Source organism: Gallinula chloropus (genome assembly GCF_964237585.1).
Source record: "Gallinula chloropus genome assembly, chromosome: 29".
In the NCBI taxonomy this organism is placed as follows: Eukaryota; Metazoa; Chordata; class Aves; order Gruiformes; family Rallidae; genus Gallinula; species Gallinula chloropus.
In genome coordinates this window covers 1,278,988-1,304,062 of record NC_140114.1, presented here as the reverse complement: position 1 = coordinate 1,304,062, position 25,075 = coordinate 1,278,988, and the positions used below count along the sequence as shown (strand labels likewise).

At 62.5% G+C, this 25,075-nt stretch overlaps 2 protein-coding genes across 5 annotated transcripts; both read right to left on the bottom strand.

Annotated features, from left to right (window-relative positions):
- Positions 1-180: 180 nt before the first annotated feature.
- LOC311202304 (mothers against decapentaplegic homolog 4-like) lies at positions 181-14,367 on the bottom strand. 2 transcript variants are annotated; one of them, XM_084276869.1, is made up of 12 exons: positions 14,295-14,367; positions 9,972-10,220; positions 7,586-7,760; positions 6,675-6,695; positions 6,372-6,575; positions 5,670-5,801; positions 5,450-5,578; positions 4,653-4,706; positions 3,471-3,654; positions 2,598-2,766; positions 1,305-1,443; positions 181-445 (listed from the first exon to the last, which is right to left on the bottom strand). In XM_084276869.1, exons 2-12 carry the CDS (start codon positions 10,206-10,208, stop codon positions 234-236), a joined length of 1,656 nt encoding a protein of 551 aa, XP_084132995.1. In that variant the 5' UTR covers positions 10,209-10,220; positions 14,295-14,367; the 3' UTR covers positions 181-233. The 2 variants fall into 2 exon arrangements, with proteins under 2 accessions (XP_084132995.1, XP_084132996.1); XM_084276870.1 differs by having other exon boundaries at positions 251-445; positions 1,309-1,443.
- Positions 14,368-14,950: 583 nt separating this feature from the next.
- On the bottom strand, positions 14,951-24,754 carry CHTOP (chromatin target of PRMT1). 3 transcript variants are annotated; one of them, XM_084276574.1, is made up of 6 exons: positions 24,604-24,754; positions 22,913-22,994; positions 21,296-21,449; positions 18,034-18,220; positions 17,236-17,373; positions 14,951-16,072 (listed from the first exon to the last, which is right to left on the bottom strand). In XM_084276574.1, the coding sequence occupies exons 2-6, from the start codon at positions 22,975-22,977 to the stop codon at positions 15,870-15,872; spliced, it is 747 nt and encodes a 248-aa protein (XP_084132700.1). In that variant the 5' UTR covers positions 22,978-22,994; positions 24,604-24,754; the 3' UTR covers positions 14,951-15,869. The 3 variants fall into 3 exon arrangements, with proteins under 3 accessions (XP_084132700.1, XP_084132702.1, XP_084132701.1); XM_084276576.1 differs by having other exon boundaries at positions 18,034-18,217; XM_084276575.1 differs by having other exon boundaries at positions 24,613-24,754.
- Between the last annotated feature and the right edge of the window lie 321 nt (positions 24,755-25,075).

The following is a 25,075-nucleotide window of genomic DNA, read 5'->3' as shown; positions in this document are numbered from 1 at the left end:
GGGAACTGCTGGGTGGGCAGATCTGTGGGGAAACAGCTGCAGCACATCTGGGGGCAGAGCTGGAGGATCCCCCCACACACACAGCACCCACAGAACCCCCAACCCCCTGCATTAAACAGTTCAAACCTCCACTGTGCATTTTTGGTATTTCCCTGTTTTATTCTTTTTTTTTCCCTTTTTTTGGGGCTTTTTTTGGTACAAAAAATTCACTGAAGCGCGGCAGGGTGGGGGTGTCAGCACAGGGCCCCCGGCTCGGCGCCCGGCATGGTGTGCAGCACCTCGTCCAGCAGCTGCAGCGCGCGGTGCAGATGCACCTCGATCCAGCACGGCGTGTGCTTGATGCTCTGCCGGGGGTAGTCGGGCCCCCAGCCCTTGACGAAGCTCAGCCGCAGGATGCACAACCGCCGCAGGTCGTCCACGCCGATCCCCGCGGCTGCTGAAAGCCCTGCCAGGGACAGACCGGCTGAGGGTGGGGGGCCCCTGGTAGGGGGTCCCCAGTGGGGTCTCATCCCACCCTGCTCCATCCCTCCCTTCATCCCACTCCACTCCATCCCTGCTGATCCCCCAGTGGGGTCTCATCCCACCCCACTCCATCCCCACCAATCCCCCAATGGGGTATCATCCCACCCTACTCCATCCCTACTGGTCCCCCAGTGGGGTCTCATCCCACCTCCCTCCATCCCCACCAGTCCCTCAACGGGGTCTCATCCCCCCCCGCTCCATCCCCTCAATTCCCCAATGGGGTCCCGTCCCACCCCGCTCCATCCCCACTGATCCCCCAGTGGGGTCTCATCCCACCCCCCTCCATCCCTTCATCCCACCCTGCTCCATCCCTGCTGCCCCCCAATGGGGTCCCATCCCACCCCCCTCCATCCCTCCATCCCACCCCCCTCCATCCCTGCTGTCCCCCAATGGGGTAATGGGGTCCCATCCCACCCCCCTCCATCCCTTCATCCCGCCCCCCTCCACCCCTGCTGCCCCCCAATGGGGTCCCATCCCACCCCCCTCCATCCCTTCATCCCACCCCCCTCCATCCCTTCATCCCACCCCTCTCCATCCCTCCATCCCATCCCTCTCCATCCCTTCATCCCACCCCTCTCCATCCCTCCATCCCACCCCTCTCCATCCCTTCATCCCACCCCTCTCCATCCCTCCATCCCACCCCCCTCCATCCCTTCATCCCACCCCTCTCCATCCCTCCATCCCACCCCCCTCCACCCCTGCTGCCCCCCAGTGGGGTCCCGTCCCACCCCGCTCCCTCCCCGCCGATCCCGCAGCCCGGGTTGGGTGCGGGGGTCCCTCACCCACAGCGGGGGCGATGCCCCCGACCGAGCCGGGCCCCGGGATGCTCCCGGCCACCGCGGCCGCCTGAGCCGCCGCCGCCGCCTGTGCCGTGGCCGCGTGTTGCTGCAGCTGCCGGTGGCACTGGCGCAGGTCAAACACCTGCGGGGGGGGCAGCGCGGGGGGGGGTTGGGGGGCAGTGGGGGGGGGGGTGGGGGGCAGTGGGGGGGGGTTGGGGGGCAGTGGGGGGATTTGGGGGGCAGTGGGGGGGTTTGGGACAGTGGGGGGGGTTTAGGGGGCAGTGGGGGGGGGTTGGGGGACAGTGGGGGGGGTTGGGGGCAGTGAGGGGGATTTGGGGGGGCAGTGAGAAGGATTTGGGGGGCAGGAGGGGCGGGCTTGGGGGGCAGTGAGGGGGATTTGGGGGGCAGCGGGGGGTTTTGGGGTGCAGTGGGGGGTTTAGGGGGCAGTGGGTGGTTTTGGGGTGCAGCAGGGGGATTTGGGGTGCAGGGGGGGGTTGGGGTGCAGGGGGAGGTTGGGGTGCAGTGAGGGGTTTTGGGGTGCAGGGGGTGGTTTTGGGGTGCAGTGTGGGGTTTTGGGGTGCAGTGAGGGGGTTTTGGGGTGCAGGGGGGGGATTTGGGGTGCAGCGGGGGGGTTTGGGGTCCAGCGGGGGGGGTTTGGGGTGCAGGGGGGGTTTGGGGTGCAGCAGGGGGGTTTTGGGGTGCAGCAGGGGGGTTGGGGTGCAGGGGGTTTTGGGGTGCAGGGGTGATTGGGGGCAGCAGGGGGGGGGGGTTGGGGTGCGGGGGGGGGTTTGGGCTGCAGTGAGAGGATTTGGGGTGCAGCAGGGGGGGGTTGGGGTGCAGGGGGGTGTTTGGGGTGCAGTGGGGGGGGGGTTTGGGGTGCAGGGGGGTGTTTGGGGTGCGGGGGGGGGGTTAGGGTGCAGCAGGGGGGGGTTGGGATGCAGTGAGGGGGATTTTGGGGTGCAGGGGGGGGTTTAGGGGGCAGCAGGGGGGGGTTGGGATGCAGTGAGGGGTTTTGGTGTGCAGGGGGGGGTTTAGGGGGCAGCAGGGGGGGTTGGGATGCAGTGAGGGGTTTTGGGGTGCAGGGGGGGGTTTTGGGGTGCAGCGGGGGGGGGGTTGGGGTGCAGCAGGGGGGGTTGTGGGCAGTGGGGGTGGTTGGGGTGCAGCAGGGGGGGTTGGGATGCAGTGAGGGGTGTTTGGGATGCAGTGAGGGGTTTTGGGGTGCAGGGGGGGGTGGGTTTGGGGTGCAGGGGGGGGGTTGGGGTGCAGGGGGGGGGTCGGGCGGTGTCCGCGCGGCACCTTGAGCTGCGCTCCCGGGTGCACCTTGTGCACGGCGGCGCCGGGCGCGCGCCCCGCCTGCCGGTCGAGGAACAGACTCTGCACGAAGGCGGCGCGGCCGCCGCGGCACCGCAGCCACACGTCGCCCTCCCCGCGCCGCTCCAGCTGCACCCCCGGCCCGATGTGCAGCCTGGCGCGGCCAGTCAGTGCCCGCGGGGCCCCCGAGGCCCCCCAGAACCCCCCCACAACCCCCCCACCCCCCCCCCCCCCGCCCCCCACAACCCCCCAAACCCCCCCGCGGACCCCCACAACCCCCACAACCCCCCCCGCAGCCCCCCAAACCCCCCACTGCCCCCCCAAGCCACCCCCCGCCCCCCAAATTCCCCCCCCCACTGCCCCCAAACCCCCCGCTGCCCCCCAAACCCTCCACTGCCCCCCAAATTCCCCCCCCCACTGCCCCCCAAACCCCCCAAACTCCCCCACTGCCCCCCCACTGCCCCCCAAACCTTCCACTGCCCCCCAAGCCCCCCACTGCCCCCCCCGCTGCCCCCCAAAACCCCCCACTGCCCCCCCTACCCCCCAAACCCCCCCACTGCCCCCCAAACTCCCCCACTGCGCCCCTGCCCCCCAAACCCCCCCATCCCCCCCCCCACCCCCCGTCGCCCCCTGCCCACCCTCCCCCCATCAGCCCCCCACCCCCTCCCCACCCCCCCGTCGCCCCCTGCCCACCCTACCCCCAACAGCCCCCCCACCCCCTCCCCACCCCCACCCCCCGTCGCCCCCCATCCCCCGTCGCCCCCTGCCCAACCCCTCCCCAGCCCCCATCGCCCCCTCCCCACCCCCCCACCCCCCCGTAGCCCCCTGCCCACCCCCCCCCCCGTCGCCCCCGCCCACCGGGCCCGCTCGCTGGCGCGGGTGCGCTGGAGGTTGGAGAGCTGCCCCAGGCAGAAGCGGGAGCCCCCCGAGGGGTCCACGTATCCGTCCACCACCACCACGGGGCAGCTGGACGGCACCTTGAAGATCTCCCCCACCTGCACGTCCAGCTCGAAGTAGGCGATGGAGCACCAGAACTCCGGCCCTGGCAGGAGGGGGGGATTGGGGGGGGCTGGCCTTGGGGTGAGGGGGGGATATGGAATTGGGGGGGATCTGGCCTTGGGTTGGGGGGGGGTAGGGAATTGGGGGGGACATGGAATTGGGGGGGTCCTGGCCTTGGGGTGAGGGGGGGGTAGGGAATTGGGGGGATCTGGCCTTGGGGTGGGGGGCATAGGGAATTGGGGGAGGACATGGAATTGGGGGGGGGGATGGAATTGGGGTGGGGGGGGTAGGGAATTGGGGGGATTCAGCCTTGGGTTGAGGGGGACATGGAATTTGGGGGGGTCTGGCCTTGGGTTGGGGGGGAAACAAGGAATTGGGGGGCGCTGGCCTTGGGTTGGGGGGGGAAAATGGAATTGGGGGGGTCTGGTGTGGGGTTGGGGGGGGACATGGAATTGGGGGGGACTTGGAATTGGGGGGGACTTGGAATTGGGGGGGTCCTGGCCTTGGGGTGGGGGGGACATGGAATTGGGGGGGTCCTGGTCTTGGACTGGGGGGGGAACATGGAACTGGGGGGTCCTGGCCTTGGACTGGGGGGGGATATGGAATTGGGGGGGGTCTGGCCTTGGGATGGGGGGCGGATATGGAATTGGGGGTGTCCTGGCCTTGGGTTGGGGGGGGAACATGGAATTGTGGGGGTTCAGCCTTGGGCCGGGGGGGGGACATGGAATTGGGGGGGTGTGGTGTTGGGTTGGGGGGAGACCATGGAATATGGGGGGTCTGGCCCTTGGCGGGGGGGATATGGAATTGGGGGGGGACATGGAACTGGGGGGGTCCTGGCCTTGGGTTGGGGGACACATGGAATTGGAGGGGGTCTGGTGTTAGGTTGGGGGGGATATGGAATTGGGGGGTCTGGCCTTGGGTTGGGGGGGGGAACATGGAATTGGGGGGTTCAGCCTTGGGGTCGGGGGGACATGGAATTGGGGGGGGGTTAAGGCACCCAGGATTGCCATGTGGGTGGTAATTAGGGTGGGGGGTGCTTACCAGGGTGGGTGGACACTGGCTGCTGGTACGACCCGGAGCTCTGGTGTGGTGGCCCTGGGGGGGGGTAGAGGAGGGGTCAGCGCTGAGAGGGGACTGGGAACGTCCCCCTGCCCAGTGGGGCAACATCACCAGGGTGGGAAAGACCTTCAAGGTTCAGGCAGGAAAGCCAAGGGCAGCCTGGCTTGTGTCAGGAACAGGGTGGCCAGTGGGGCTGGGGAGGGGATTGTGCCCCTGGACTGGGCACTGGGGAGGCTGCAGCTCCAGTGCTGGGTCCAGTTCTGGGCTCCTCAGCATCAGAAGGACATTGAGGTCCTGGAGCGAGTCCAGAGAAGGGCAACCAGGCTGGGGAAGGGGCTGGAGGGCAAATCCTCTGAGGAGCAGCTGAGGGAGCTGGGGGTGTTGAGCCTGGAGAAGAGGAGGCTGAGGGGAGACCTTCTCCCCACCTCCCCTGCCCTGCCAGGAGGGTGCAGAGAGGTGGGGGGGGGTCTCTGCAGCCAGGGGACAGGAGATGGGACAAGGGGCAATGGGCTCAAGCTGCGCCAGGGCAGGGGCAGAGCAGATGGGAGGGGAAAGTTCTTCCCTGGCAGAGTTGTGGGGCTGTGGCACAGGCTGCCCAGGGAGGGGCTGAGTCCCCTTCCCTGGGGGTGTTTAACAGAGGGGAGATGAGGTGCTCAGGGAGCTGGGTCAGCACAGGATGGGAACGGTTGGACCTGAGGAGCTTAAAGGGTTTTTCCAACCTGGGGATGCTGTGAACTTCCAGACCCCCCCCGACCCCCCCAGTGCCCCCCAGGACCTACAGTAGTGGTCAGGGTGATGGAGCGTGGGCTGCGGGTGGCTCCTGCTGCCGGCCTGCGGTGGGGAGGGGGGCTGAGGCCCCTCCACACTCGGTGCATAGATGGCTGTGTCGGTCCAGCTCACGGGAGAACCTGGGGCAGGAGAAGGCGGCTGAGGGGGTGTCCCCATGCGGGACCCCCCCCCAAAGAGCTGGGGGGATACAGGGGTGCCCCCAGTACTCACTGTGGTAGGGGGGCTTGGGGTAGCCGTTCTGGGGGGGGGGCTGCGCCGGGGCAGCCGGGGGCGGCGTGGGGCAGGTGATCTGCAGCAGCCCCTCCCCGTGGGGCAGGGAGAGCAGGGAGCCTCCGGGGGCCACTGTGGGGTGGGGGGAACAGGGTGGTTTGGGGTGGGGGGAGCAGTTCAGTTTGCTGCTCCCCAAACCCAGGGATGGGGGTGAGCGTGGGGGGTGTGAGGGGGTGGAACAGGGTGTTTTGGGGTGGGGGGGACTGGTTCAGTTTGCTGCTTCCCAAACCCAGGGATGGGGGGATGAGGCTGAGGGGGTGGGATGGGGGCTAACAGGGTGTTTTGGGGTGGGGGGAGTGATTCTGTTTGCTGCTCCCCAAACCCAGGGATGGGGTGAGGGGGGTAGGGGGTAAGGGTGGGGGGAACAGGGTGTTTTGGGGTGGGGGGAGCAGTTCAATTTGCTGCTCCCCAAACCCAGGGATGGGGGGGTGAGAGTGGGGGGTGTGAGGGGGGGGTACAGGGTGTTTTGGGGTGGGGGGGGTGATTCTGTTTGCTGCTCCCCAAACCCTGGGATGGGGGTGAGTGGGGGGTGTGAGGGGGGGGTACAGGGTGTTTTGGGGTGGGGGGAGCAGTTCAATTTGCTGCTCCCCAAACCCAGGGATGGGGGTTCAGGGTGGCAGGGGGGTGGGGGGGGTGTCTCACCTGGGGGCGACACAGGCAGCGCCGGGTAGAGGCTCCCAGGGATGTGGGGGGGCTCGGGGAGCTGCAGGGGGGGCAGCGGCTGGCAATAGGGGTCGGTGGGGGGCGGACGGGAGCCCCTCTTGACCCCCGGGGGCCGCTGGGCCGGTGCCGCCATCCGCACACAGTCAGGGCCACACTCCTGCTTCACGGGGCACGGGGGGGGCACTGGGGGGACACACACACCGTGGGGGGTACAGGGACCCGCTGGGGGGGGGACACGCTGGCTCTGGGGGTGGTCTCTGCCGGCACGTGCCGGGGTCTCACCTGTGCTCTGGATGCTCAGACCTGCTGGGAAGATGGGGGGGGGGGAAGAGTGGGGGGAGAGGGGTGTTTGTGGGTGCTGGTGGGAGGAGGGGGTGTCCCCCCAACCCTGGGGTGCTGGGCGGGGGGTGGCTCACTGATGATAGGGGACAGCAATGGAAGGAGGGGGGTGTCCCCCCTAATCTCAGGGTGCTGGGGGGGGTCTCACTGATGCTGGCGGCCAGTGATGGGGGGGATGGTGAGTTTATGGGTGCTGGTGGCAGGAGGGGGGTATCCCCCCCCAAATGATGGGGGCCAGAGATGTGGGGAGGGGGTGTCCCCCCTAATCCCAGGGTGCTGGGGGAGGCTGGCTCACTGATGCTGGGGGTCAGTGATGGGGGGAGCGGGGTGTTTGTGGGTGCTGGTGGCAGGAGGGGGTGTGCCCCCAGTGATGGGGTGCTGGGGGGGGTCTCACCGACACTGGGGGTCAGCGATGGGGGGAGCGGGGTGTTTGAGGGTGCTGGTGGCAGGAGGGGGGTGCCTATGGGTGCTGGGGGGTGCTGGGGGGGGTCTCACTGACGCTGGGGGTCAGTGATGGGGGAGCGGGGTGTTTGTGGGTGCTGGTGGCAGGAGGGGGGTGCCTATGGGTGCTGGGGGGTGCTGGGGGGGCGTCTCACTGACGCTGGGGGCCAGCGATGGGGGGAGCGGGGTGTTTGAGGGTGCTGGTGGCAGGAGGGGGGTGCCTATGGGTGCTGGGGGGTGCTGGGGGGGGTCTCACCGATGCTGGGGGTCAGTGATGGGGGGGATGGGGTGTTTGTGGGTGCTGGTGGCGGGGGGGGTGCTGGGGGGGGTCTCACCGACGCTGGGGGTCAGTGATGGGGGGGATGGTGAGTTTATGGGTGCTGGTGGTGGGGGGGTGCTGGGGGGGGTCTCACCGACGCTGGGGGTCCCCAGGCGCTCGTAGTGGAAGGGGTTGACGCAGACGCTGTCGTACTTGAGGTCGAAGCCGAACTGGCAGAACCTGAGGTGCTTCAGCTCGTTCTTGTGCAGGTCGGGCCAGCGCCAGAGCCGGGCGTAGATGACGTGGGGGAACCCCTTCCTGCCGGCCACCTGGGGGCACGGGGGCAGGGACTCAGGTTTGGGGTGCCCCATGACCCCCAGGACCCTGCAGCCCCTCCCTGAGCTGGGGGGACCTGGGCCTCAGTTTTGGGGTGCCCCATGACCCCCAGGACCCTACAGCCCCTCCCTGAGCTGGGGGGACCTGGGCCTCAGTTTTGGGGTGCCCCATGACCCCCAGGACCCTGCAGCCCCTCCCTGAGCTGGGGGCAACTGAGCCTCAGTTTTGGGGTGCCCCTTGACCCCCAAGACCCTGCAGCCCCTCCCTGAGCTGGGGGCAACTGAGCCTCAGTTTTGGGGTGCCCCACAACCCTACAGCCCCTCCCCCTGAGGTGGGGGGACCTGGGCCTCAGTTTTGGGGTGCCCCATGACCCCCAGGACCCTGCAGCCCCTCCCTGAGCTGGGGGGACCTGAGCCTCAGTTTTGGGGTGCCCCATGACCCCCAGGACCCTGCAGCCCCTCCCCAAGATGGGGGGACCTAGGCCTTAGTTTTGGGGTGCCCCATGACCCCCAAGACCCTACAGCCCTCCTTGAGCTGGGGGGGAGCAGACCCAGGCACCCTGTGCCACCCCATCCAAGCTCTCCCCAAATTTGGGGACCTGGATGTTGGGCTGCCCCAAGACCCCCCCCTCCCAGCTCTCTCCAAACTGGGGGGACCCAGACATCCTGGTGCCCCAAAACCCTACAACCCTCCCTGAGCCAGGAGGACCCCCCCATGGAGGGGGGGACACACACAGGGGGAACCCCACCATGCTGAGCCTGGGGCAGCCACACTGCCTGGGGTGTCTGGGCACCCCCAGCTGCCCCAGAGCTGGGGGGAGTGGGGGACACGTGAGGGGGACTGGGGTGCAGGGTTGGGGGGGGTGTCACCCCAACCCCTCCCTGCTGTCTGCATCCAGCCTGGATGCTGCACCCCCCCTGCCCCCCCCCCAGCGCAGGGGCTGGCGCTGGGACCCTGCAGCAGACAGGGTGTGGGGGGGGTGGCCCCCCCCCCAGCGCAGGGGCTGGCGCTGGGACCCTGCAGCAGACAGGGTGTGGGGGGGGTGAAGGGGGGGGGGGCGTCCCCCAGCGCCTTCCCGGCTCCAGACATAACAACCCCCCCCCAGCTCTCCCCCTCCCCCGGCTCGGCTGCCAGACAGTGACTCATCCCGGGAAGGGGGGGCGGGGGGGGGGGATGCCAGCGTGGGGAGGGGGGTCACACACCCAGCGCTGGCCTAGATGCATCCCCAGGGTTGGGGGGGCACCTCTGCCTGTCCTTGTCCCTGTCCCCCCACCTCTGGGGCAGCTGGGGGTGCCCAGACACCCCAGGCAGTGTGGCTGCCCCAGGCTCAGCATGGTGGGGGGCCCCCTGTGTGTGTGTGTCCCCCTGGGGTGGGGGTCCTCCTGGCTCAGGGAGGGTTGTAGGGTTTTGGGGCACCAGGATGTCTGGGTCCCCCCAGTTTGGGGAGAGCTGGGGGGGTCTTGGGGCAGCCCAACATCTAGGTCCCCAAATTAGGGGAAGGCTTGCATGGGGTGGCACAGGGTGCCTGGGTGTAGGGTCTAGGAGGGCTGTAGGGTCTTGGGGGTCATGGGGCACCCCAAAACTGAGGCCCAGGTTCCCCCATCTTGCGGAGGGCTGTAGGGTATTGGGGCACCCCAAAACTGAGGCCCAGTTGCCCCCAGCTTGGGGAGGAGCTGTAGTGTCTTGGGGGTCATGGAGCACCCCAAAACTGAGGCCCAGTTGCCCCCAGCTTGGGGAGGAGCTGTAGTGTCTTGGGGGTCATGGAGCACCCCAAAACTGAGGCCCAGGTCCTCCCATCTCGGGGAGGGGCTGTAGGGTGCTGGGGCACCCCAAAACTGAGGCCCAGCTGCCCCCAGCTTGGGGAGGAGCTGTAGGGTCTTGGGGGTCATGGGGCACCCCAAAACTGAGGCCCAGCTGCCCGCAGCTTGGGGAGGAGCTGTAGGGTCTTGGGGGTCATGGGGCACCCCAAAACTGAGGCCCAGCTGCCCCCAGCTTGGGGAGGAGCTGTAGGGTCTTGGGGATCATGGGGCACCCCAAAACTGAGGCCCAGTTCCCCCCACCTCAGGGGGAGGGGCTGTAGAGTCTCAGGGCATCCCAACACCCAGGTGCCTCCATCTCAGGAAGGGCCATGAGGTGCAAGGGTGGGGGGGTTGTGGGGCTGGCAGGGGGATGGGGTCCCAGACCCCCCAGACCCCCCCAGTTACCTGTAGCCGCCCGTCCAGGGTGCGCTGGATGGTGACGCACTTGCTGGGCTGGGCGCCGCTGGAGGTGACGGCGGCGATGAGCGCGTCGAGCTCGTCCTTCCTCTCCCTCAGCTTCTTGACCAGGCTCTCGATGGCTCTGCGGGCGAAGGTCTCGCTCTCCCCGCCCTGCCGGTGGCACAGCAGGCTGTGCACGATGCTCAGGCGGGCGTCGCGGCTGCTGGGCGCGCCCAGGGACATGGCGCTGCTCCCCTGCAAGGCAGGCAGCGCACCGCCCGCCCGTCACCCCGGGCAAGGGCACCCGCGCCTGACCCCCTCTGCCCTCACCCGTGTGGGGACACCCAGCTGGGGGGGAACGGGGTGCTTGTGACCCCCCCTCTGCCCTACGCCCGCGTGGGGACACCCAGCTGGGGGGGAACGGGGTGCTTGTGACCCCCCCTCTGCCCTACGCCCGCGTGGGGACACCCAGCTGGGGGGGAACGGGGTGCTTGTATCCCCCCTCTGCCCTACGCCCGCGTGGGGACACCCAGCTGGGGGGATATGGGGTGCTTGTGTCCCCCCTTTGTCCTCATCCGCATGGGGACACCCAGCTGGGGGGGAACGGGGTGCTTGTCCCCTCCCTCACCTACATGGGGACACCCAGCTGGGGGGGAACGGGGTGCTTGTGTCCCCTCCCTTTGTCCTCATCCACATGGGGACACCCAGCTGGGGGGGAATGGGGTGCTTGTGTCCCCTCCCTTTGTCCTCATCCACATGGGGACACCCAGCTGGGAGGTAAAGGGGTGCTTGTCCCCTCCCTCCCCTACATGAGTACACCCAGCTGGGGGGGAACGGGGTGCTTGTGTCCCCCCCTTTGCCCTCATCCACATGGGGACACCCAGCTGGGGGGGAATGGGGTGCTTGTGTCCCCCCTTTGTCCTCATCCACATGGGGACACCCAGCTGGGGGGGAATGGGGTGCTTGTGTCCCCTCCCTTTGTCCTCATCCACATGGGGACACCCAGCTGGGGGGGAATGGGGTGCTTGTCCCCTCCCTCCCCTACATGAGGACACACAGCTGGAGGGGAACGGGGTGCTTGTGTCCCCTCCCTTTGTCCTCCCCTGCATGGGGACACCCAGCTGGGGGGGAATGGGGTGCTTGTGTCCCCCCCTTTGTCCTCATCCACATGGGGACACCCAGCTGGGGGGATATGGGGTGCTTGTGTCCCCCGCTTTGCCCTCACCTGCGTGGGGATACCCAGCTGGGGGGGAATGGTGTGCTTGTGTCCCCCCTTTATCCTCACCTGCATGGGGACACCCAGCTGGGAGGTAAAGGGGTGCTTGTGTCCCCTGCTTTGCCCTCATCCGCATGGGGACACCCAGCTGGGTGCTTGTCCCCTCCCTCCCCTGCATGGGGACACCCAGCTGGGAGGTAAAGGGGTGCTGGCACCCCATGGAGTGGATGTGGGGTGGCTGGTGCTGGCAAGAGGGACGCGTGGTGCATGGGGGGCACTGGGGATGTGACACCCCCCCAAAGCAGCACGAGGAGGATGTGGGACAAAGCCACACGTCACCTTGAAGTGGTGCCTGGACACCCAGGTGTGCACAGTGGGAAGAGGCACAGGGGACCCAGTGATGGAACAGGCTGGAAGGGGCTGCCCAGAGAGGGGGTGGGTGCCCCGTCCCTGGGGGTGTCCAAGGCCAGGTTGGCTGGGGCCCTGGGCAACCTTGTGTAGCTCCAGGCCTGGAGGTTGGTGTCCCTGCCTGTGGCAGGGGGTTGGAGCTCGGGGACCCTTGGGGTCCCTCCCAGCCCAGCCCAGGCTGGGGCTCTGTGATGCCCACACACCAGCGGTGCCCCCGGCTCCCCCTGGTACCCATCTCCTGCCAGTGTCCCCGCTGTGGCACGTGAGAAGCTGCCACCCGTGTCACCCCAGGGAGGTGGTGGGGAGCAGGGCTGGGGGTGCGGTGCCTGTGGCAGGGAGCAGGGCTGGGGGTGCGGGGTCAGAAGGGGGGAGGGAGCAGGGCTGGGGGTGCGGGTCCTGGGGGGGGGGGGGGCAGGGCTGGGGGTGTGGGGTCTCGGGGGGGTGGGGGGAGCTGGCCTGGGGTTGCAGTGCCTGGGGGGGGGGGCAGGGCTGGGGGTGTGGTGCCTGTGGGGGGGGGGGGGCAGGGCTGGGGGTGCGGGGCCCATGGGGGGGGGGCGGAGCAGGGCTGGGGGTGCAGTGCCCGTGGGGGGGGGGGAGCAGGGCCGGGGGTGCGGGCCCTGTGCACACACACGTGCTCCAGCGCTGCCCGTCCCACGCCTGACGCGGGGCCCAGACTAAACAGAGCCCCAGGCTGGCGCCGCTGCTTAACCCCTCGCTCGCCGCCCGGCTTCTCCCTTTCCTGTCTCCAGACGGAGCTCACGCCAAGAGCCTCATGCACACGGGTGCCAGGGCCCCCCCCGAACATGCTGACCCCCCCCAAAAGCGGGGCTGGGCAGGGGCTCTGGGCCTGCCGAGCTGCTGCTGTGGTTCTGGTTCTGATGCTCCAGAGCCTGAGAAAAACCCTCGGGCTGGCAGCAGACACAACAAGCTCTGCTTATCCTGGGATGGGAGGCAGGCAGTCTGTCCTGCCAGCACCCTGCCTGCTGGTTCCTCCCCCACTTCTCACCCTTGGCCCTGTGTGGGCGCAGAGCCACGACCCCCCCCCCTCCCCACCCTTCTTGCTGGAGCCATGTTGCTGGCTGGGCTCCTCCAGCTTGAGAGGATGAGCCAGATGCCTTCAGACATGGGGACACTTCTAGGGGTGCATGAGGGGCCCCTCCCAAGCCCCATAGTTAAGGCACCAGCCTGAGCACCCTGCCAGGTGATGGGGTTCACCCCATGGGTGCTCCCACCATCCCAGGGATGCCGGTGTTCCTGCCTGCTCCCTGCCAGCCTGCTTGTCCCCAGGGGCCCTGCCTGCCCAGCATGCTCTGCCTCAGGGTGTGATTTTGGGGCTGAAAGAGGTGAAAGTGGCTGCTGGAGATTTTCTGTGAGCAAAAGCTGTGCAGGATCACCCTGGATGGAGTGTCCAGAGGCCCTGGTGTCAGTCCCAGTACCCCCCAGCTCCAGCAGCTGGACCCCAAAGCCAGTGCTGGCTGCTCAAGAAAAGACCTGAAGGACCAGGGGCATCTCCAGCCCCATCCAAAACGCAGCCCAGTCTGGTCTGGGGGAAACTGGGGTGAGCAGGGGCCAGAGACAGGTCCTCCCTGGCTCCAGCTCCCACTGGTGATGTGACAGCCAGGAGAGCTCAGGGGGTCTCAGAGGGTGGCTGTCCCCAAAAGGCCGCTCCTGGCCCGGCATGGGAGGGAACCAGAGGGATAATGAGGCGTCTCACTGCCCTGCTCCAGATGGGAAGTGACATTTCAGTGCAAGTCTTTTGTCCCAGCCAAAGGGACGTGGCTGGGGGGGGGATGACAAACCTGTCAGGGTTTCTCCTGCAGCAGCACAGGGCTGGGATGGAGGTCTCCCCTCCTCCTCCCCACCCAGCATCGCTCCTGCCATAAAAATACCTCGCTGATCCCATGGCCCGAGCCCCAGAGCTGCAGCCAGGCGTGTTCCCCAGCCCAGGAGGGGGATGAGCAGCACGGGCTGGGAGGGAAGTCAGCTCCCACACAGACACAGGCTCTGGCCTAATCTCCCTGACTCTGGGGCAACTAACTTGGCTCCCAGATAATCCCAAGGGCAGGGACAAAGGGACCGACGGGTGCCTGGGTGGGGACTTCATTCCTGCCTGCAGCAACCTGCTGCCAGCTTGGCTTTTGCCCCCCCAGCTCCCCAGGCTGAGGAAGGGGCTGCTCCCAGTACTCAAAACCTTGGCTGATGGAGGGGAGCGGGGAGGGGAGTGGGGAGGGGAGCAGCAGGGATGCTCTGGAGGAGTCAGTGCCAAGGGACCATCTCTGCCACATCCCCATCACCTCACCAGGACTCTGTGGGGCAGCAGCCTGCCTCCATCCCAAGGTCGTGCAGGCTGTAAACGTGCGTTTCCCTGGCTCTGGTGCGGTGTTGGGATGAGGTCTGGGGGTGGGGGGAAAGCAGGGAGAGGCGCAGAGGTGCTGCCTGAGCGGGTGTGGGGGGGTCCTCGTGCCCCCTGTGCCCCATCCCGGCTCCCCGCGCTCAGGCAGCAGAGCGATTTAACAGCGGCCCGGGCTGCGCTGACAGCGAGGGGCCAGGGGATGTGGCGACAGGCAGGTGGGACCAGCAGAGAGGGGCGACAAGCCGAGCACGGGGGCTCAAAGAGGGGACGCGAGGGGGGGGATGCCCGTGGGACCCGGGATGCAGCCGGGCTGGGCGGGGAGGGGGGGATGCGCAGCGGGCCGGCTACTCACCTCCGGCGCCCGGCTCTGCTCCCTCACTCGGGGCCCGGCTCCCGCGGCATGTCCTCCGCCCGCAGCTCCTCCCGGCTCCGCTCCTCTCCTCTCCTCTCCTCTCCTCTCCTCTCCAACTTGTTTGCTACAACAACAAAAGGAGAAGCCGGAACGCGTGAGGCGCTGGAGCGTCGCAACCAATAGGAAGCGCCGTGACAAGCGCTCATCGCGTTGTTAACCAATAGGGAACAGGCTTTCATAAAGAGGGCGGGGCGACTGGCTGCGGCCAGACGGATCCATCCCCGCCGCCGCTCCCCCCCCCCCCCTCCCCCCCCGCCCCAACCCCGACCCTCTCCACGCCCGGCGCCGCCGAACCGGGGCCGGGTCCCGCCCGCTGCCCAGCGCCCGGGGAAGGGAAGAGGGGGGTTTCCCAGCTTCCCCAGGCAAGGAGGAGGGAGTGCCCGCGGCAGGAACGGGGATGCGACCCCTCCAGCAGGGCCAGAGCAGGCTCAGCATCCTCAGGCCAAGGGGGATGCAGCCAGCCCTCTGCTTCCTTCTCCCACCCCGAGCTTGTTTTATCCCCGAGGAGAGAGGGGAACCGTCCCACCCCCAAGGTATCAACCCAACCCCAATTTCCCGGGGGAAAAGGAAAAAAGGATAATAATAAAAAAGCCACATCACTTTTATCATCATTTCTCCTTTGTTACAACAAGTTGGAAACACAAGATTCCATCGGAACGGGAACGCTTCACAGAACGGCTGAACTTAAAAACTCGAGGGGGAGGAGAAGAAACCCCTTCCCAAACCCATGGGGTAAGTGCAGGCAGTTGGTCTGACCCGAGGAGATGGGTGTTTTTTCGGTTACACCAAAAGGTTAAGAGGAATTTTGGCCACCAGTGTTTGGAAAGAGAAGAGTTCTACCACTGTTTGTATGTCCCTGCTTCCAATACTCCTCCTTTTTTCTTGCTGGTACAGAAACTGTCAGCACCATCTGTTCAAACACAACGCAAAAAAGAAACTCAAACTTCTCTAAGAACCAAAAAACAAGCCAAGGAGATTCCCAGCCCAGGAAGCATTAACAGTCTGCCAATGGGAAGGGGAAGTTTTGGTGCGAAAACAGGAGAATTCGGGTCTAAGAGGGTTGGAGATGAATCTGTTCTGTCCCATCCTGCTGGGAAGTTGGGTTTTTTCCCCCTTTTGGGTTGGTTAAATTAAACTCTGGGCATAAATTCAGCCCTTTTGGTTGTGTTTGGGGACAGGGCTGATCCCAAAATGCAACCATGGAGCACAGGAAACGTGTCCCCAATGCAGCGCAGGGAGACCCCTGGCACTGATGTGTCTGGAGTAACAGGGGAAAGGGGAACAAAACCACCCCAAAAGAGGTAAGATATATATATAAAAACAATCAAAACCCAATCAGGTTTGGTACAACATAGTATCAAAAGGTGAAAGGAACACACTAAAGTCTGATCTCAGGTAGAACGGGGCCGCTCCCTATCCCTGCGGGTCCCTCCGGCGTGACTCGGGGTTTCCGTGTTTAGCTTATGGGCATCGACATCACACACTAAGGTCAAGGACAGTCTGTGGCCACCAGGCTCAGTCGTTCGTTTCGGGGTCTGTCTGAGCCATGTAAGCATCCAGCTCAGCATCCAGGTGTCCTTTTGTTTTAGACATGTAAGCATCCAACTGGTTATCCAGCTGCTCCTTGGTCAAGGCGGGTCGTGCCGAGCCTCTGCCTCGTCCTCTGCCTCTGCCGCGACCGCCGAAGCCGCCTCGTCCCCGGCCCGCCATGCCGCGACCTTGAGGAGACAAGAGGATGGTTACAGGTGCCATCAGAGCCTGGGTGATGCAGCACGCTCGGGATTATCTCCCTCAGACTGCCCATTTCAGTCCAGGAGCCCAGCCTGAGCCAGGACTAAGAGAGCTGCTGCTCTTTGCTCAGCTCCTAATCCCACCTACATGTCACATACAGGTTGGAAAAGCCCTTTAAGATCCTCAAGTCCAACTGTTCCCATCCTGTGCTGAACCAGCTCCCTGAGCACCTCATCTCCCCTCTGTTAAACACCCCCAGGGAAGGGGACTCAGCCCCTCCCTGGGCAGCCTGTGCCACAGCCCCACAACTCTGCCAGGGAAGAACTTTTCCCTCCCATCTGCTCTGACCCTGCCCTTGAGCCCGTTGCCCCTTGTCCCATCTCCTGCCCACCTCTCTACAACCTCCCTTCAGGCAGTTGCAGGTGGTGATAAGGTCTCCCCTCAGCCTCCTCTTCTCCAGACTAAACATCCCCAGCTCCCTCAGCCGGGGGAGTACACCACACAGAAGCAGCACACTCCTCTCCCATGCAGCGTCCTCGACATCCTGCATGTCTCAGGCTGAACCTTTCAGCAAGCCTCTGAACAATTCATTCCAGACAAGTTTTCCCTATGGATTGAGAGGTTTTCAGACTGCTCCAGAAGCAGGACACCCCATCGATCAGTGAGTGTTTGTCAAGCTGAAGCTACAAGCCACAAGCTGCTGAGGGACAGGCAGCTTCACAACCACCATCGGCTCCAGCTCCTACGAACATGGGGCTGGTCCCTATGGAGCATGAGGGAGCATCTGGCTGATGCTCCAACCACACATCTGCCTGGGACATTTCCCACCCCACCAGCCACAGCTGTCTCCTCATTCCCTCCTGCTGCTCTGATGTGCTGCTGAAGGGTTTGTTTCCCCAAGACTTGATTCAGTTTCACTCTGAATTCTGTTTCACAGGGTTTAGCCTTTCTAGACTGATTTTTTCCCCTCACTGGTTATTTTTAGGAGTCTCCTGGTTTACACAGGCTCTGTATCATTCCCTCCTTCAGCACAAGGAGACACTGTGGATCTGCAAGATGCTGAGGATCCCTCACTGCATCACTGAATGAGAGGACAACCCCACTGAGAGCCCCCAAACCCCTCCAGCTCCTGCAGTTTGTGCACACTGACCTCTGCCACCGAGTCCTCCGCGGCCCATGGCACCTCTGCCTAAACCGCCTCTTCCGGGGCCACCGCGGCCTCTAAGACCACCTCTTCTCAGGCCCATCCTGGGGGATATGCCTCGTCCTCCACGAAGCAGGCTCTGACCTTCAACACAGAACGGGAATTCTCATCAGGAACACCACAAGCAACAGAATCAGCCACACCATCACAAGAGACAACATCCTCTCTGCTCTGCCCTGGGGAGGCCCCAGCTGGAGTCCTGTGTCCAGAGCTGGGGCCCAGCACAAGGAAGATGTGGGGCTGTTGGAGAGGGGTCAGAGGAGCCCCGGGGATGCTCAGAGGGCTGGAGCAGCTCCCCATGGAGAGAGGCTGAGGGAGCTGGGCTGGGTCAGCCTGGAGAAGAGAAGGCTGTGGGGGGACCTCATTGCAGCCCCCCAGTCCCTGAAGGGAGCAGAGGAACAGGAGGGGAATCAGCTTGTTAAAGGGTGGATAATGGCAGGACAAGGGGGGATGGGGTGAAGCTGGAGGAGGGAAGGGTGAGATGAGAGACTGGGGGGGAAGTTCTGTCCAGAGAGAGTGGTGAGGGGCTGGAAGAGGCTGCCCAGAGAGGGGGTGGGTGCCCCATCCCTGGGGGTGTTCAAGGCCAGGTTGGATGGGGCCCTGGGCAACCTTGTGTAGCTCCAGGCCTGGAGGTTGGTGTCCCTGCCTGTGGCAGGGGGTTGCAGCTCTGTGAGCCTTCGGGTCCCTCCCAACCCAGACCATCCTGTGATTCTGTGATTCCTGACATTCAGACACGGTACCAACCTCTGAGTGGGACTCCTCCTCTCAGCAGAGCTCTTGCTCCCCTGCCACCACGCATGGCTCCTCGTGGCAAACCTCTCTGCCCCATGGACAGTCCTCTTCCCCCCATGGCTCCGCGTGCGAGGGCTCCCGCCGGCCGGCCTAATCGTGCCTGAATGTTGCTCTTACCCAGGCGTTGTTTCAAGCTCTTCTGGAATAAAACATGTTTAAGAAAAACAAACAAACAAGAGGGGAAGGAAAAAAAAAGAAAAGTCATGCAGCAATCTCTGACTTGCAAGGGGAACAGCACAGCAATCACCTATCAATAAAAGTGTTTGGGTTTTACTAAGTAAAGAGGGTCAGCAGCTCTCTGCAGTGTCTGATCAGACTTCAAAGGGAGACAAATCTACTCTGGGAGGGATGATTTGTCAAGGTCAAACAGAGAACAAAGACCTTTCCTGGAAGCAAGTGTTTGTACAAAGACAAGCAAGCTGGCAGATTTGGAAGTATTTCTCTCTGTTTTTAGCAGTGCTGCTCACTGAACTGCAGCAGCTGCTCCCTCTGCAAGGCAGAAGGAACCACCCCTGTTGTGGCAGGGACGTCACCGCCAGCAGCAGCCTGCTGCCCTGTCCCAGATGGGCTCCCACTGACTATGCCAGGAGAAGCATCAGCTTTTCCATCTCTATCACAAAAAGAAAATGAGACTGAAGGATTTTTACCCTCACTGGAGCAGTGAACCAGTGATATTTCTGTGCCTGGCTGCTGAAGTGGTTTGGTGGTTGGTTTTTTTTTTCCCTCTAAGTGCTGTTTCTGTCCAGCCACTGGACTGTTTTACAGAGCTGGCTTCCCCTGGGACAGCTGTAGCAGCTCCTGCCCTCAAATCCCCGCAGCAGAACTGCTGCAGAGAGAACTCAACTGCTCCTGAAGCAGCAGCTGAGCTGGTAACTTACACCCTGGTGCTGCTTAAGACACACTGGTACCAATCTGGGCTCCACAGAGCAGGCTGCACCTTCTGCAGGTTCCACCAGGCCCTACAAGGAGCCAAGAGCAGCAGCACCTTCCCGCTTACCAACAAGAGCTCCCAGCCCCAAGGAGACAGAAGCAGCCACAAGGGCTGCATTTTACTACAGGTTCCAAGAGTGGCTTAAAATCTGGCAGTGTTTGCCCATTTCCCCAGCAAAATAATAACAGAAGGGATGACAAAACATTTATGTTCCATGTCCAATTACTGGGGTTTGTCACTTACCATGAAAGCTTAAGATAAGGTGCTGGACTTTGCACTCAGCCAGACTAAGGGTGCTCAGCCCTTCTGCTCTACCTCAGAGCGGCAGCACCTGGGTCTGCTCCAGCTCCTGAGGAAAGGCACGTCTAGAGCCACAGCACCTACAAATGCCTTTGTATTAAAGTAAATCTATCAGCTTCTGTGCACAGGTAGTGCTCTGTGGGGTTTACAGAAGTCCTTTCTGAAGCACAGGTGACACCAGTGCTTCTGGACAGAACACATCCAGAAGGATCAGAAATTCCAATCACAAAATCCCCAGGTTGGAAAAGCCCTTTAAGATCCTCAAGTCCAACCATTCCCATCCTGTGCTGAACCAGATCCCTGAGCACCTCATCTCCCCTCTGTTAAACACCCCTTGTCCCATCTCCTGTCCCCTGGCTGCAGAGACCATCGCCCACCTCTCTGCACCCTCCTGGCAGGGCAGGGGAGGTGGGGAGAAGGTCTCCCCTCAGCCTCCTCTTCTCCAGGCTCAACACCCCCAGCTCCCTCAGCTGCTCCTCAGAGGATTTGCCCTCCAGCCCCTTCCCCAGCCTGGTTGCCCTTCTCTGGACTCGCTCCAGCACCTCCATGTCCTTCTGATGCTGAGGAGCCCAGAACTGGATCCATCACCACATCAACTTCCAGAGCAAGCTGCAATCTTCACAGAGCAACCAACATAAACCAGGCTTCCACATCTCCCTACAACGCCCTTCCACAGCCCTTCCTTGCAGCAGTTAATTCCAGACTGTGTTAAGTACACCTAAGGCAAATGGTAAATAAAATAAATCCAAGTGTGTGTGGGAGAACTAAGCCACAGGCCCAATTCTCCCCCGTTCCTCTGCAGCACCCCAAGTCAGCCCGCAGAAACTTCACGCTTCCACTCCAGTTTCACCTCACACTTGTGAAATTCTTCACTTTCCAAACCTCTTCTCCCCCCTCTTCCCAGCAGGAAATAATCCAGGCTACCCTTCCCAGAGCTTTTGTTTGCCAGGCTCACTGGCACCACAGCCTGTTTTTACAACACAAGTCTCAAGAGATCTCAAAAAGCAGCCGCATTCCTTTTGATCAGAGCGCGGAACGCGAGCATGCGTGGCAGGTCTGAGCACTCCAGCTATTTGGAGAAGCAGCTCAGAAATTTCTAGAGCTTTATCCTCCTGTGTGAGATAACACAGAGAATTACATTTAACTACTGGAGTTGCTGCTACGTGAACCCTCCCCAGAGCTCTGCAGCTTTCAGTTTGTGCCCTGCACACGCATTTTAAGCTCATCCTACCAGACTTTCCAGTTAAAATTAAGCTTTGAAAGCAGTTGCCAGTAAAAAACCAGCCCCCTCTGCAGCCTGAACAAGAGCAGACCCTAGGTAAACAGCTCTCTTCCTGAGAGAAGGGGTTTCTGTTGTGGTCAGGCTTCTCCCCTTGCTCCTTCCTCAAGTCCAGAGCTATGGATAAGCACAGTGACAGCAGCAATTGGGATTTAGCTGTGTTTCCTGAAGCTTTCCTCTCCACCAAAGGCAATCTGAGGAACACAGATTGATCTGCCACACTCCTCCCTGAAACACAGGAAAGACTAAGGAACACACACCACCAACACCTTCAACCCAGGCATGGGCTGAATTCATAAGCCATCAAAATAAAGGAAGGAATCAGTTTGCATCTCTACTCCTCACAGCTGCTACGGAGAGAGCTGGGAATGGGAGCAAACCAGAATCAAACTGGGTAGAGTAAGGGCTGGGAACAACCCACAGCGACTGTGGCTGCAGTTAGACTGTGAGGTGAAGCACTCTGCAGATCCAGAAACCCAGAGTGAGAACATTTCTCTGAAAAGATAGAGAGGAAAGATGAACAGCCAGTAAAAAAGAACCACCCACCCCACCCAACTCTAATATTAAGTTACAAAACACCACTTAGCTGAGCAGTGGGGTGTCCTGCAAGGCATTAACTGCTCAAACCCCAGCACATCCTGAAAAGCCATCTGTGGGTGACAGGCAGCAAACAGGCTGCCCCAAAACACGTCGCCTTTTCTCACCTGTTTAAGCTTCAAAGCAGCCTGGACAGAAGGTCTGTTCTCCATCTGCTGGGCCAGTCTTCTGTTTCTGGCACTGGCTAGCTGCTGCTGCTGCTGCATGGTAGCCCGAATATTCACTGGCATCGGCTGTTTGTTCTTCAGCATGTTAGTAAAGCTTCAAGGTCGAATAAAATGGGTGTTTAAATAAAGCTTTATTACATACATTTATTGGCATTTCATGGTTCTCAAGACTTGGATCTCCAGATCCCATGAACCTTACTTAGGTCACGCCATATGTGACTACGTATTCCTTGTTTTCCACAAGTGTGCAAGAACTGGAAACTCAGGAATGATGTTGTGTATTAATTCAGAAGTGATCAAAGCTTTAGGTTACTGGTTTGGTTTTGTTCAGAAATGGCAGAAGGAATGAAAACAAGCAATAAGCAGAGATGATGGTGACAGATGGGAGAGGAGGACATCACAGGAAAGAGAAAAGCCAACTGAAATCTGACTGCAGAAGCCAAATTAACCCTCCAAGAGAAACCACCAGCTGAAAAGCTCCATGCTGGGAGGCAGCTGTAACTGAAGACATGGCCCTGGGAAGAGACTGGCGTGCCTCTGGCGCGCCACAGAACCGGTACCGGAGGGAATGCCACCACCCAAGCGTGCTCTTATTACAACACTTCACCCAGCAAAGCATCTCCTGCCTCTAGCAGCAGGACAGGATGGGAAGCCTCCTTAGCAGCAACCCATCCACTGTGTCCCAGGGGCTGCACAAGGCTGCCAAAGCAAACACTTAAAGAGATGAGGAATATGGACTGACCAGAAGGAAACAGGCCAGGGAGCCTCCCCTGCACATCACCACTCCGCTCTCCTGGGGTAAGCTCTGAGCACCAGTTCAGGCTACAGCTGAGCACAAATGGCTCCCTTCCTCCTCCCCAGTTCAAGTTACTAACTTCATTAAGCCAAGAGCAATTAGTAAGGAAGTGAAAGACAACTGCAGCATCAGTGTTAGTCACCCCTGTAGAACCCCAAAAGGCATGGGGGGAAAAAACAACCCAGAATACTTAACAGAAGAAATAAAGAGCTCAAGGACAGAGAGAGAGAGAGGGGGAAGAGAGGGAAAGAGAGAGAGATGGAGATGAAGCAAAGCATTTGCCTCTTACAAGGCCCAAAACGTTGTTAAAGGGCCTTTGGGCTTGTTTTGGGGGCCTGCTGCCTGCCTCTTACAGGCCAGACCACATGTCTGTGCGCCTGCCTCGGACAAAGCAGCAAGCCTGCTGCAGCTCAGGTCACATGCTACCGTGCTGCAGCCTCAGCTACAAATGTAAAAACATGTGGAAGAAAAAGGGAGGGTGGGAGGTTTTTTTTTCTCTCCTTTCTTATAACACATCCAACCATATTTACGTGTTGAACAGCTTAATGTTAACTGCTATGGATAAACTGCTCCCAAAGACTCGCCCTTTTAACCTGGAGTACCACATCTGGTGCTGTTTAAGCCAGAGGTGCATAGCCATCTGCTTGTTTTAGTGAGGTTAAAAGAGGGCAGAACCCACGCTGGGTTTTTGGACACTGGACAGTGCTAATTTAAGTTAAAAAAAATTTCTTATGAGCTGAAGCTGCCGTTGGCTTCCTCACCGCTCGTTCAGAGACATCTTGGTGGTGCTCTTTAGCACAACCTTCGGTGCTGACTGTGCAGCCATCTTCAGATCAAGAGAATCTGCAAGAGAGGAGAAGCAGGTTGAAGGGAAAGCAGAGAGATCCTGAGCTTTGCTAAACCTTAAACCCACCCCCCTCCCTGAATTCCAGCTCCTTTGGTGGAGAGACTCAGGAATGGGGCAGTCATGCAATGTATTTTAAGGAAGTTCTCGAGGCTACAGCTGGGATGTAGCAGGTTTAATTCATCAGTAGCAGGTTTAATTCATCAGCAAGCCATGCTAACTCATCCCTAAAGCAACATCACAGAATTGGAAGGGACCCTCAAGAGATCATCAGGGTCCAATCCCCCTACCAAAGCAGGTTCACCTGTTTAAGAAGTGAAAATTTTACCCCTTGGCAGGAGTAACACTGGAATTTCAGTGTATCAGAACTCCTTTTGTACAGCACTGAGTGACTGTGCCGAAGCTGTTAGCATCAGCAAGATGGAAACCCCAATTTCCTCACCGTATCATGAGCAGCAGAATCCCTAAATTCCTCTACAGGAGTCCCATATATTTTAAAACCATTAAAATTCCCCCCTCCCGGCCAACATCACGATTGCAGCTGGCTGGACAGAGTGCCAGGGGAGAGCTGCCTTTTGTACCCAAGACACGAGGACCTGCCACAGGCCTCACAGAAGCACCACAAAGGGATTCTCAGACTCAGCTGTTCCCTCTGGGGCACGGCTCAAACCCGAGTGCTTCGGCAGTGAGAAATACCACCGGAATACACCAAGCTCAAACCCACTAACTATGCAGGCGGGTCCTTACCCTTTTTTTAACCTAATTAAAGCCAAATTTAACGCTGAGCTCACCGGCGAAAACATAACCCGCAAAATACCTTGAAAAAAACGCTTTATTTACAGCGCTTCACAGTTAACCAGCCAGGTATTAAGCCCGTGGGCAGCCACAGGGTTATTTTTCATTAGAAGTGCTTTTAAAAAGCACTTTTCCTCAGCAGCTACCACAGAGCAGCTGGCAGAGGGAGCCCCGCTCCGCCGAGCCCACCACAGAGCGCGGGGGCTGCCCAGGCACCGCCGGCCCAGGCCGGGGAGGAAGGCGAGGCCTAGGCCGGGCCGGCCCTCCACCCAGCCCCGACCGACGGCGGGAGAAAGCTCGGCCCTGCGTGCACCAAACCCGGGCAAAGGCACAAAGCGCAGCCCCTGAGAACGGGGGGACGGCGCCTGAGGGGGCGGCGCGGCCTCCCCCCCTCAGAGCCAACCGCTTCCCTTCCTCAGAGCGCGGGGGCTGCCCAGGCACCGCCGGCCCAGGCCGGGGAGGAAGGCGAGGCCCAGGCCGGGGAGGAAGGCGAGGCCCAGGCCGGGGAGGAAGGCGAGGCCCAGGCCGGGGAGGAAGGCGAGGCCCAGGCCGGGGAGGAAGGCGAGGCCCAGGCCGGGGAGGAAGGCGAGGCCTAGGCCGGGCCGCCCCTCCACCCAGCCCCGACCGACGGCGGGAGAAAGCTCGGCCCTGCGCGCACCAAACCCGGGCAAAGGCACAAAGCGCAGCCCCTGAGAAGGGGGGACGGCGCCTGAGGGGGCGGCGCGGCCTCCCCCTCACAGAGCCAACCGCTTCCCTCCCTCAGCCCACCCCCCCCCACCACCGCCTCCCCGCCGCCCTCCGGCCGGCACTAACCGCTCTCACCGAAGCAGACGGTCGCCAGGTCTCCGGTGGGGCTGGCTGGCGGGGCACCGCGGGCTGTGGGGCTGAGCTCCGGCGCCCTCCTCCCGCTCCCGCCGCGCTCAAGCTCCCGCAACAAAATGGCGGCGGCCGCCACACGCACCCGCCCTCCTCCCGCCGCCCAGCGCGGAGCCGGCCAAAATGGCGGCGGCGAGCTGCGGGCGCAGGCGCGAAGCTCCCGGCGCCTCACCGCCTTCCCTACTATTGGGCGGGGCAGCGCTGACGCGGGGAGGGCTCCGTCGCTGATTGGTTCTGCGGGGAGGGGTGGGTGGGGCTAAGGTGTGGGCGTGGCCTGGACGCGGGGCCGGGGCGGGCTGGCCGGGGTCCAGCGGGGCCCGGCCCCCGGTTCCCCCCCCCCCCGCCCCGTCCGCGGTGGGGGCCGAGCCCGCAGGGGCCGCCCGCTGGCCCCGCTGTGTCCCCGGGCCCG

What these genes read in the sequence shown, in the direction of transcription:
- LOC311202304 (XM_084276869.1), bottom strand. Translation starts at nt 10,208, where the DNA reads ATGTCCCTGGGCGCGCCCAGCAGCCGCGACGCCCGCCTGAGCATCGTG. An exon ending in GCTGCCTGTGTCGCCCCCAG is followed by an intron (nt 5,802 to 6,371) that starts GTGAGACACCCC and finishes CCCACCCCACAG; the next exon opens with TGGCCCCCGGAGGCTCCCTG. An exon ending in CCCCAAGCCCCCCTACCACA is followed by an intron (nt 5,579 to 5,669) that starts GTGAGTACTGGG and finishes CTCCTGCCCCAG; the next exon opens with GTTCTCCCGTGAGCTGGACC.
- CHTOP (XM_084276574.1), bottom strand. Translation starts at nt 22,977, where the DNA reads ATGGCTGCACAGTCAGCACCGAAGGTTGTGCTAAAGAGCACCACCAAG. An exon ending in CTGCTTTGAAGCTTAAACAG is followed by an intron (nt 18,221 to 21,295) that starts GTGAGAAAAGGC and finishes GTTTTATTCCAG; the next exon opens with AAGAGCTTGAAACAACGCCT. An exon ending in CGGAGGACTCGGTGGCAGAG is followed by an intron (nt 16,073 to 17,235) that starts GTCAGTGTGCAC and finishes TGTCTCCTCAAG; the next exon opens with GTCGCGGCATGGCGGGCCGG.